General features: G+C 58.7%; 1 protein-coding gene across 1 annotated transcript in view; it reads left to right on the top strand.

Moving 5' to 3' along the window:
• The window catches only part of LOC149913234 (ataxin-2-like protein), a gene marked incomplete at its 3' end in the record, with an annotated part of 56,445 nt that overhangs the window by 23,968 nt on the left and 20,082 nt on the right, over positions 1 to 12,395 (top strand). The window contains exons 8-10 of the mRNA XM_090130329.1: positions 1,934 to 2,068; positions 5,805 to 5,914; positions 10,062 to 10,136. Of these exons, the coding sequence (XP_089986455.1) occupies positions 1,934 to 2,068; positions 5,805 to 5,914; positions 10,062 to 10,136 (320 nt within the window). The remainder of the gene's footprint in view (positions 1 to 1,933; positions 2,069 to 5,804; positions 5,915 to 10,061; positions 10,137 to 12,395) is intronic.

The raw sequence follows: 12,395 nt of genomic DNA, 5'->3' as shown, positions 1-12,395 counted from the left end.
AGGGTTCCTACACCCCTTATAGGGTCCCTACACCCCTTATAGGGTCGGTGTGTCCCTTATAGGGTCCTTCTGCCGCGGGATGACTCGGAGGGGTTCCCATGGCCCTATAGTGTCCCTATACACCCTTATAGGGTCCCTACATCCCTTATAGGGTCCCTACACCCCTTATAGGGTCGGTGTGTCCCTTATAGGGTCCCTCTGCCGCGGGAGGACTCGAAGGGGTTCCCATGGCCCTGTAGGGTCCCTATACACCCTTATAGGGTCCCTACACCCCTTGTAGGGTCAGTGTGTCCCTTATAGGGTCGGTGTGTCCCTTATAGGGTCCCTACACCCCTTATAGGGTCGGTGTGTCCCTTATAGGGTCCCTCTGCCGCGGGAGGACTCGGAGGGGTTCCCATGGCCCTATAGTGTCCCTATATGCCCTTATAGGGTCCCTATACACCCTTATAGGGTCCGTACACCCCTTATAGGGTCGGTGTGTCCCTTGTAGGGTCCCTCTGCCGCGGGAGGACTCGAAGGGGTTCCCATGGCCCTATAGGGTCCCTACACCCCTTGTAGGGTCAGTGTGTCCCTTATAGGGTCGGTGTGTCCCTTATAGGGTCCCTACACCCCTTATAGGGTCGGTGTGTCCCTTATAGGGTCCCTACACCCCTTATAGGGTCGGTGTGTCCCTTGTAGGGTCCCTCTGCCGCGGGAGGACTCGGAGGGGTTCCCACGGCCCTATAGTGTCCCTATACACCCTTATAGGGTCGGTGTGTCCCTTATAGGGTCCCTACACCCCTTATAGGGTCCCTACACCCCTTATAGGGTCGGTGTGTCCCTTATAGGGTCCCTCTGCCGCGGGAGGACTCGGAGGGGTTCCCATGGCCCTATAGTGTCCCTATACACCCTTATAGGGTCCCTACATCCCTTATAGGGTCCCTACACCCCTTATAGGGTCGGTGTGTCCCTTATAGGGTCCCTCTGCCGCGGGAGGACTCGAAGGGGTTCCCATGGCCCTGTAGGGTCCCTATACACCCTTATAGGGTCCCTACACCCCTTGTAGGGTCAGTGTGTCCCTTATAGGGTCGGTGTGTCCCTTATAGGGTCCCTACACCCCTTATAGGGTCGGTGTGTCCCTTATAGGGTCCCTCTGCCGCGGGAGGACTCGGAGGGGTTCCCATGGCCCTATAGTGTCCCTATATGCCCTTATAGGGTCCCTATACACCCTTATAGGGTCCGTACACCCCTTATAGGGTCGGTGTGTCCCTTATAGGGTCCCTACACCCCTTATAGGGTCCGTACACCCCTTATAGGGTCCCTACACCCCTTATAGGGTTGGTGTGTCCCTTATAGGGTCCCTACACCCCTTATAGGATCCCTACACCCCTTATAGGGTCCCTACACCCCTTATAGGGTTGGTGTGTCCCTTATAGGGTCCCTACACCCCTTATAGGGTCCCTACACCCCTTATAGGGTCCGTACACCCCTTATAGGGTCCCTACACCCCTTATAGGGTCGGTGTGTCCCTTATAGGGTCCCTACACCCCTTATAGGGTCCCTACACCCCTTATAGGTTCCATACACCCCTTATAGGGTCCCTACACCCCTTATAGGGTCGGTGTGTCCCTTGTAGGGTCCCTACACCCCTTATAGGGTCCCTACACCCCTTATAGAGTCCCTACACCCCTTGTAGGGTCCCTCTGCCGCAGGAGGACTCGAAGGGGTTCCCATGGCCCTATAGTGTCCCTATACACCCTTATAGGGTCGGTGTGTCCCTTATAGGGTCGGTGTGTCCCTTATAGGGTCGGTGTGTCCCTTGTAGGGTCCCTCTGCCGCGGGAGGACTCGGAGGTGTTCCCATGGCCCTATAGTGTCCCTATACACCCTTATAGGGTCGGTGTGTCCCTTATAGGGTCCGTACACCCCTTATAGGGTCGGTGTGTCCCTTATAGGGTCCCTCTGCCGCGGGAGGACTCCGAGGGCTTCCGGCAGCGCCAGGCTCGGGCCGCTCAGCTGGCGCGGGAGATCGAGGGCAGCTCTCAGTACCGCCTGCGCGTCGCCATGGAGAACGACGACGAGGAGCGCAGGTGGGCCGCCATCCCATAATGCCCGCTGGCACCCATCAGCACCCATGGGCCCCCGTCGGTCCCCCGTTGCCCCCCCATTGGCAACCGTTGTAACCATTGCCCTCTGTTGGGCTCCATTGCCCCCCATTGGCACCCACTGTCACCCATTGCCCCCCATTGGCACCCATTGGCAGCCGTTGGCCCCCATTGGCACCCATGGGACCCATTGGCCCCCATTGGCACCCATTGGTACCCACTGCCCCCCATTGGCACCCATTCACCCCCATTGGCACCCATTGGCACCCACTGTCACCCATTGCCCCCCATTGCCCCCATTGGCACCCGTTGGTCCCCATTGGCACCCACTGCCCCCCATTGGCACCCATAGGCAGCCATTGGCACCCATTGGCCCCCATTGGCACCCATTCACTCCCATTGGCACCCATGGAACCCATTGGCCCCCATTGGCAACCACTGCCCCCCATTGGCCCCCATTGGCCCCCATTGGCATCCATTGGCTCCCATTCACCCCCATTGGCCCCCATTGGCACCCACTGTCACCCATTGCCCCCATTGCCCCCCATTGGCACCCACTGCCCCCCATTGGCACCCATTGGCCCCCATTGGCACCCATTGACCCCCATTGGCACCCATTGGCACCCATTGGCACCCACTGCCCCACATTGGCACCCATTCACCCCCATTGGCACCCATGGAACCCATTGCCCCCCATTGGCACCCACTGTCACCCATTGCCCCCATTGCCCCCCATTGGCCCCCATTGGCCCCCATTGGCACCCATTGGCCCCCATTGGCAACCATTGGCCTCCACTGCCCCACATTGGCACCCATTGGCACCCATTGGCACCCATTGTAATTCCTTGGCCCCCGTTGGCCCCCATGGGCAACCACTGCACCCCATTGGCACCCATTGTAATCCCTTTAGGCCCCCATTGTCCCCCATTGGCCCCCATTGGCACCCATTGGCACCCATTGGCCCCCATTGGCAACCACTGCCCCCCATGGGCACCCATTCACCTCCATTGGCACCCATGGAACCCATTGGCCTCCATTGGCGCCCATTGGCACCCACTGCCCCCCATCAACACCCATTTTAATTCCTTGGCCCCCGTTAGCACCCACTGCCCCCCATTGGCCCCCATTGGCCTCCACTGCCCCCCATTGGCACCCATTCACCCCCATTGGCCCCCATTGGCACCCATTGGCCCCCATTGGCAACCATTGGCCTCCACTGCCCCCCATTGGCACCCATTCACCCCCATTGGCCCCCATTGGCACCCATTGGCACCCACTGCCCCCCATTGGCCCCCATTGGCCCCCATTGGCACCCACTGTCACCCATTGGCCCCATTGGCCCCATTGGCACCCATTGGCACCCATTGGCACCCACTGCCCCACATTGGCACCCATTCACCCCCATTGGCCCCCATTGGCCCCCATTGGCACCCACTGTCACCCATTGCCCACAATTGCCCCCCATTGCCCCCCATCGGCCCCCATTGGCACCCATTGGCCCCCATTGGCAACCATTGGCCTCCACTGCCCCCCATTGGCACCCATTGGCCCCCATTGGCACCCATGGAACCCATTGGCCTCCATTGGCCGCCATTGGCACCCACTGCCCCCCATTGGCACCCATTCACCTCCATTGGCACCCATGGAACCCATTGGCCTCCATTGGCGCCCATTGGCACCCACTGCCCCCCATCAACACCCATTTTAATTCCTTGGCCCCCGTTAGCACCCACTGCCCCCCATTGGCCCCCATTGGCCTCCACTGCCCCCCATTGGCACCCATTCACCCCCATTGGCACCCATTGGCACCCATTGGCACCCATGGAACCCATTGGCCCCCATTGGCCCCCACTGTCACCCATTGCCCCCATTGCCCCCATTGGCACCCATTGGCACCCATTGGCACCCATGGAACCCATTGGCCCCCATTGGCCCCCATTGGCCCCCATTGGCACCCATTGGCACCCATGGAACCCATTGGCCTCCATTGGCACCCATGGAACCCATTGGCCTCCATTGGCACCCACTGCACCCCATTGGCCCCCATTGGCCCCCATTGGCACCCACTGTCACCCATTGGCCCCATTGGCCCCATTGGCCCCCATTGGCACCCACTGCCCCACATTGGCACCCATTCACCCCCATTGGCCCCCATTGGCCCCCATTGGCACCCACTGTCACCCATTGCCCACAGTTGCCACCCATTGCCCCCCATCGGCCCCCATTGGCACCCATTGGCCCCCATTGGCAACCATTGGCCTCCACTGCCCCCCATTGGCACCCATGGAACCCATTGGCCTCCATTGGCCGCCATTGGCACCCACTGCCCCCCATTGGCACCCATTCACCTCCATTGGCACCCATGGAACCCATTGGCCTCCATTGGCGCCCATTGGCACCCACTGCCCCCCATCAACACCCATTTTAATTCCTTGGCCCCCGTTAGCACCCACTGCCCCCCATTGGCCCCCATTGGCCTCCACTGCCCCCCATTGGCACCCATTCACCCCCATTGGCACCCATTGGCACCCATTGGCACCCACTGCCCCCCATTGGCCCCCATTGGCCCCCATTGGCACCCACTGTCACCCATTGGCCCCATTGGCCCCATTGGCACCCATTGGCACCCATTGGCACCCACTGCCCCCCATTGGCACCCATTCACCCCCATTGGCACCCATGGAACCCATTGCCCCCCATTGGCACCCACTGTCACCCATTGCCCCCATTGCCCCCCATCGGCCCCCATTGGCACCCATTCACCCCCATTGGCACCCATTGGCCCCCTTTGGCATCCACTTCCCCACATTGGCACCCATTGACCCCCATTGCCCCCCATTCACCCCCCATTGGCCCCCATCGGCCCCCATTGGCACCCATTGGCCCCCATTGGCAACCATTGGCCTCCACTGCCCCCCATTGGCACCCATTCACCCCCATTGGCACCCATGGAACCCATTGCCCCCCATTGGCACCCACTGTCACCCATTGCCCACAATTGCCCCCCATTGCCCCCCATCGGCCCCCATCGGCCCCCATTGGCACCCATTGGCCCCCATTGGCAACCATTGGCCTCCACTGCCCCCCATTGGCACCCATTGGCCCCCATTGGCACCCATGGAACCCATTGGCCTCCATTGGCCGCCATTGGCACCCACTGCCCCCCATTGGCACCCATTCACCTCCATTGGCACCCATGGAACCCATTGGCCTCCATTGGCGCCCATTGGCACCCACTGCCCCCCATCAACACCCATTTTAATTCCTTGGCCCCCGTTAGCACCCACTGCCCCCCATTGGCCCCCATTGGCCTCCACTGCCCCCTATTGGCACCCATTCACCCCCATTGGCACCCATTGGCACCCATTGGCACCCACTGCACCCCATTGGCCCCCATTGGCCCCCATTGGCACCCACTGTCACCCATTGGCCCCATTGGCACCCATTGGCACCCATTGGCACCCATTGGCAACCGCTGCACCCCATTGGCCCCCATTGGCAACCATTGGCCTCCACTGCCCCCCATTGGCACCCATTGGCACCCATTGGCACCCATTGGCCCCCATTGGCACCCATTCACCCCCATTGGCCCCCATTGGCACCCATGGAACCCATTGGCCCCCATTGACACCCATTGTAATCCCTTTGTCCCCCCCCCAAAACCCATTAATTAACGCCCTCCCCCCCCCGGCCTCGTTAACGAGCGTTAATTACCCCCCAGGGACCCCAAGATGGCGGCGCTGCCCCAAAGGCTGCGTGGGGCTCCGGGGGGGCTGCGCTGCGCCCCCCGCCCCCCCCCCACCCCACTGGGACCCCAACCCCACAACGGAGGTGAGTGCAGGACCCCAAAACCCCATAGGACCCCAAAGGGACGCCAAACACCCATGGGACCCTAAAGGATCCCCAAAACCCCATAGGACCCCAGTGGGACCCCAAAGGGACCCCAAAACCCCATGGGACCCCAGAGGGACCCCAAACTCCCATGGGACCCCAGTGGGACCCCAAACCCCCATGGGACCCCAGTGGAAACCCAATAAGACCACAAAGGGACCCTAAAACCCTATAGGACCCCAAGGAGAACCCAAAAGGACCCCAAGCCCCCATGGGACCCCAAAGGGACCCCAAACCCCCATGGGACCCCAAGGAGACCCCAAGGAGACCCCAAAGGGACCCCAAATCCCCATGGGACCCCCCATAGGACCCCAAAGGGACCCCAAACCCCCATAGGACCCCAGTGGAAACCCAAGGAGACCCCAAAGGGACCCTAAAACCCTATAGGACCCCAAGGAGAACCCAAAAGGACCCCAAGCCCCCATGGGACCCCAAAGGGACCCCAAACCCCCATGGGACCCCAAGGAGACCCCAAGGAGACCCCAAAGGGACCCCAAATCCCCATGGGACCCCCAATAGGACCCCAAAGGGACCCCAAACCCCCTAGGACCCCAAAGGGACCCCAAACTCCCATGGGACCCCAAGGAGACCCCCAAGGGACCCCAAACCCCCATAGGACCCCAGTGGAAACCCAAGGAGACCCCAAAGGGACCCTAAAACCCTATAGGACCCCAAGGAGAACCCAAAAGGACCCCAAGCCCCCATGGGACCCCAAAGGGATCCCAAACCCCCATAGGACCCCAGTGTGGGACCCCAAGGAGACCCCAAAGGGACCCCAAGCCCCCATGGGACCCCAAGGAGACCCCAAAGGGACCCCAAACCCCCATAGGACCCCAAAGGGACCCCAAACCCCCATGGGACCCCAAGGAGACCCCAGAGGGACCCCAAACCCCCATAGGACCCCAGTGGAAACCCAAGGAGACCCCAAAGGGACCCTAAAACCCTATAGGACCCCAAGCCCCCATGGGACCCCAAAGGGACCCCAAACCCCCATGGGACCCCAAGGAGACCCCAAGGAGACCCCAAAGGGACCCCAAATCCCCATGGGACCCCCAATAGGACCCCAAAGGGACCCCAAACTCCCATGGGACCCCAAGGAGATCCCAAAGGGACCCCAAAACCCCATGGGACACCAAAGGAACCCCAAAACCCCATAGGACCCCAGTGGGACCCCAAGGAGACCCTAAAGGGAACCCAAACCCTATGGGACCCCATTGGGACCCCAAAAGGACCCCAGACCCCAAAAGTCCCCCCCCCAAAACCCTATAGGAACCCCAGACCCCAAAAGGACCCCAAAAGGACCTCAAAAGTCCCCCCCGAAACCCTATAGGACCCCAAAAGGACCCCAGACCCCAAAATGCCCCCAGCAAAACCCTATAGGACCCCAAAAGGACCCACAGACCCCAAAATCCCCCCCCCCAAAACCCTATAGGACCCCAAAAGGACCCCAGACCCCAAAATCCCCCCCCCCAAAACCCTATAGGACCCCAAAAGGACCCAGACCCCAAAATCCCCCCCCCAAAACCCTATAGGACCCCAAAAGAACCCGAGACCCCCAAAATCCCCCCCCACAAAACCCTATAAGACCCCAAAAGGACGCACAGACCCCAAAATCCCCCCCCAAAACCCTATAGGACCCCAAAAGGACCCACAGACCCCAAAATCCCCCCCCCAAAACCCTATAGGGCCCCTATAGGGCCCACAGACCCCAAAATCCCCCCCTGAAAACCCTATAGGACCCCAAAAGGACACCAGACCCCAAAATCCCCCCCCCGAAACCCTATAGGACCCCAAAAGGACACTGGACCCCCGAATCCCCCCCCCCATAACCCTATAGGACCCCAAAAGGACCCCAGACCCCCAAATCCCCCCCCAAAACCCTATAGGACCCCAAAAGGACCCACAGACCCCAAAATCCCCCCCCCAAAACCCTATAGGGCCCCTATAGGGCCCACAGACCCCAAAATCCCCCCCTGAAAACCCTATAGGACCCCAAAAGGACACCAGACCCCAAAATCCCCCCCCCGAAACCCTATAGGACCCCAAAAGGACACTGGACCCCCGAATCCCCCCCCCCAAAACCCTATAGGACCCCAAAAGGACCCCAGACCCCAAAATCCCCCCCCCAAAACCCTATAGGACCCCAAAAGGACCCCAGACCCCCAAATTCCCCCCCCCAAAACCCTATAGGACCCCAAAAGGACCCAGACCCCAAAATCCCCCCCCCAAAACCCTATAGGACCCCAAAAGAACCCGAGACCCCCAAAATCCCCCCCCCCAAAACCCTATAAGACCCCAAAAGGACGCACAGACCCCAAAATCCCCCCCCCAAAACCCTATAGGGCCCCAAAAGGACCCCAGACCCCAAAATCCCCCCCCCCGAAACCCTATAGGACCCCAAAAGGACACCAGACCCCAAAATCCCCCCACCGAAACCCTATAGGACCCCAAAAGGACCCCAAAAGGACCCCAAAATCCCCCCCCCTAAATCCTATAGGACCCCAAAAGGTCCCCAGAGCCCCAAATCCCCCCCCCCAAAACCCTATAGGACCCCTAAAGGACCCCAGACCCCAAAATCCCCCCCCAAAACCCTATAGGGCCCCAAAAGGACCCCAGACCCCAAAATATCCCCCCCAAAACCCTATAGGACCCCAAAAGGACCCCAGACCCGAAAATCCCCCCCCCAAAACCCTATAGGACCCCAAAAGGACCCCAGACCCCAAAATCCCCCCCCCAAAACCCTATAGGGCCCCAAAAGGACCCCAGACCCCAAAATCCCCCCAGCAAAACCCTATAGGACCCCAAAAGACCCCAGACCCCAAAATCCCCCCCCAAAACCCTATAGGACCCCAAAAGAATGCACAGACCCCAAAATCCCCCCACCAAAACCCTATAGGACCCCAAAAGGTCCCCAGAGCCCCAAATCCCCCCTCCCAAAACCCTATAGGACCCCAAAAGGACCCCAGACCCCCAAATCCCCCCCCAAAACCCTATAGTACCCCAAAAGGACCCCAGACCCCAAAATCCCCCCCCCAAAAACCCTATAGGACCCCAAAAGGACCCCAGACCCCAAAATCCCCCCCCCCAAAACCCTATAGGACCCCAAAAGGACCCAGACCCCAAAATCCCCCCCCAAAAAACCTATAGGGCCCCTATAGGGCCCACAGACCCCAAAATCCACCCCCCAAAACCCTATAGGGCCCCAAAAGGACCCCAGACCCCCAAATCCCCCCAGCAAAACCCTATAGTGCCCCTATAGGGCCCACAGACCCCAAAATCCCCCCCTGAAAACCCTATAGGACCCCAAAAGGACTCCAGACCCCAAAATCCCCCCCCCAAAACCCTATAGGACCCCAAAAGGACTCCAGACCCCAAAATCCCCCCCCCGAAACCCTATAGGACCCCAAAAGGACCCCAGACCCCAAAATCCCCCCCCCAAAAACCCTATAGGACCCCAAAAGGACCCCAGACCCCAAAATCCCCCCCCCCAAAACCCTATAGGACCCCAAAAGGACCCCAGACACCCAAATCCCCCCCCCCAAAACCCTATAGGGCCCCAAAAGGACCCCAGACCCCCAAATCCCCCCCCCAAAACCCTATAGGACCCCAAAAGAATGCACAGACCCCAAAATCCCCCCCCCCAAAACCCTATAGGACCCCAAAAGGACCCACAGACCCTAAAAGTCCCCCCCAAAACCGTGTAGGACCCCAAAAGGTCCCCAGAGCCCCAAATCCCCCCTCCCAAAACCCTATAGGACCCCAAAACGACCCCAGACCCCCAAATCCCCCCCCAAAACCCTATAGTACCCCAAAAGGACCCCAGACCCGAAAATCCCCCCCCCAAAACCCTATAGGACCCCAAAAGGAGCCAAAGACCCCAAAATCCCCCCCCCAAAACCCTATAGTGCCCCTGTAGGGCCCACAGACCCCAAAATCCCCCCCCCAAAACCCTATAGGACCCCAAAAGGACCCCAGACCCCAAAATCCCCCCCCCAAAACCCTATAGGACCCTATAGGACCCCCAGACCCTAAAAGGGCCCCACAATGGGGTGACCCCAAAACATTTGTTCCCCCCCCCCCCTTTTAGGGCCGTCCCGGATGTCCCCCAAATCTCAGCGCCCCATAAGGGGGGGCAAAGCTGGAGCCCCTCCCCCACCCCAAGGTGAGACCCCCAGCTTTGGGGGTTTGGGGTTTTTTGGGGTCGCTTTGGGGTTTTTTGGGGTCGCTTTGGGGTCGCTTTGGGGTTTTTTGGGGTCAGTTTGGGGTTTTTTGGGGTCGCTTTGGGGTTTTTTGGGGTCGCTTTGGGGTCGCTTTGGGGTTTTTTGGGGTCGCTTTGGGGTTTTTTGGGGTCAGTTTGGGGTTTTTGGGGGTCACTTTGGGGTCGCTTTGGGGTTTTTTGGGGTCGCTTTGGGGTCGCTTTGGGGTTTTTTGGGGTCAGTTTGGGGTTTTTTGGGGTCGCTTTGGGGTTTTTTGGGGTCACTTTTGGGGTCGCTTTGGGGTTTTTTGGGGTCGCTTTGGGGTTTTTTGGTGTCGCTTTGGGGTTTTTGGGGGTCGCTTTGGGGTTTTTTCGGGTCAGTTTGGGGTTTTTGGGGTCGCTTTGGGGTTTTTGGGGTTGGTTTGGGGTATTTTGGGGGTCGCATTGGGGTTTTTTCGGGTCAGTTTGGGGTTTTTGGGGTCACTTTGGGGTTTTTAGGGTCAGTTTGGGGTTTTTGGGGTCGCTTTGGGGTTTTTGGGGTCGGTTTGGGGTTTTTTGGGGTCACTTTGGTGTCGCTTTGGGGTCTTTTGGGGTCGTTTTGGGGTTTTTGGGGTCACTTTGGGGTCAGTTTGGGGTTTTTGGGGTCGCTTTGGGGTTTTTGGGGTCGGTTTGGGGTTTTTGGGGGGTCGCTTTGGGGTTTTTTGGGGTCAGTTTGGGGTTTTTGGGGTCGGTTTGGGGTTTTTGGGGTCAGTTTGGGGTTTTTGGGGTCGCTTTGGGGTTTTTGGGGTCGCTTTGGGGTTTGTGGGGTCGGTTTGGGGTTTTTTGGGGGTTGCTTTGGGGTTTTTTGGGGTCAGTTTGGGGTTTTTGGGGTCGCTTTGGGGTTTTTTGGGGGTTGCTTTGGGGTTTTTTGGGGTCAGTTTGGGGTTTTTGGGGTCGCTTTGGGGTTTTTGGGATCGGTTTGGGGTTTTTTGGGGTCAGTTTGGGGTTTTTGGGGTCGCTTTGGGGTTTTTGGGGTCGCTTTGGGGTTTTTTGGGGGTCGCTTTGGGTTTTTTGGGGGTCAGTTTGGGGTTTTTGGGGTTGGTTTGGGGTTTTTGGGGTCGCTTTGGGGTTTTTGGGGTCAGTTTGGGGTTTTTGGGGTCGCTTTGGGGTTTTTGGGGTTGGTTTGGGGTTTTTTGGGGGTCGCTTTGGGTTTTTTTCGGGTCAGTTTGGGGTTTTTGGGGTCGCTTTGGGGTTTGTGGGGTCGCTTTGGGGTTTTTGGGGGTCGCTTTGGGGTTTTTTGGGGTCACTTTGGGGTTTTTGGGGTCGCTTTGGGGTTTTTTGGGGTCGCTTTGGGGTTTTTGGGGTCGGTTTGGGGTTTTTTGGGGTTGCTTTGGGGTTTTTGGGGTCAGTTTGGGGTTTTTTGGTGTCGCTTTGGGGTTTTTGGGGTCGCTTTGGGGTTTTTGGGGTCAGTTTGGGGTTTTTGGGGGTCGCATTGGGGTTTTTGGGGTCGCTTTGGGGTTTTTTGGGGTTGCTTTGGGGTTTTTTGAGGTCAGTTTGGGGTTTTTGGGGTCGGTTTGGGGTTTTTTGGTGTCGCTTTGGGGTTTTTGGGGTCGCTTTGGGGTTTTTGGGGTCAGTTTGGGGTTTTTTGGGGGTCGCTTTGGGTTTTTTTCGTGTCAGTTTGGGGTTTTTGGGGTCGCTTTGGGGTTTTTGGGGTCGGTTTGGGGTTTTTTGGGGTTGCTTTGGGATTTTTGGGGTCGATTTTGGGTAAATTTGGGGCGATTTGGGGCAATTTGGGATCGTTTTAGGGTTGTTTGGGGGCTGTTTTGGGGTTTTTTGGAGGTAAATTTGGGGTCTTTTGGGTGTTTTTCGGGGCCATTTGGGGTCGTTTAGGGGTAAATTTGGGGCGATTTGGGGTTTTTTTGGGGTCATTTTGGGGTAAATTTGGGGCACATTTGGGGCGATTTGGGGTTTTTTGGGGGTAAATGGGGGCAATCTGGGGTTTTTGGGGGCATTTTGGGGTTGTTTTGGGTAAATTTGAGGTTTTTTGGGGTCGTTTTGGGGTAAATTTGGGGCAATTTGGGTTTTTTGGGGTCGTTTTGGGGTAAATTTTGAGTGTTTTGGGTTTTTTTGGGGTCGTTTTGGGGTAAGTTTGGGGCGATTTGGGGTAAATTTGGGGTAGATTTGTTTTTTTGGGGGGGCCATTTGGGGTCGTTTTGGGGTAAATTTGGGGTATTTTGGGGTTTTTTG

This window comes from Phasianus colchicus, chromosome 40, assembly GCF_987193195.1.
Source record: "Phasianus colchicus chromosome 40, bPhaCol1.hap1.1, whole genome shotgun sequence".
Taxonomy (NCBI): domain Eukaryota; kingdom Metazoa; phylum Chordata; class Aves; order Galliformes; family Phasianidae; genus Phasianus; species Phasianus colchicus.
The sequence above is the reverse complement of the archived record's forward strand: the minus strand, read 5'-3'. Positions and strand labels throughout refer to the sequence as shown.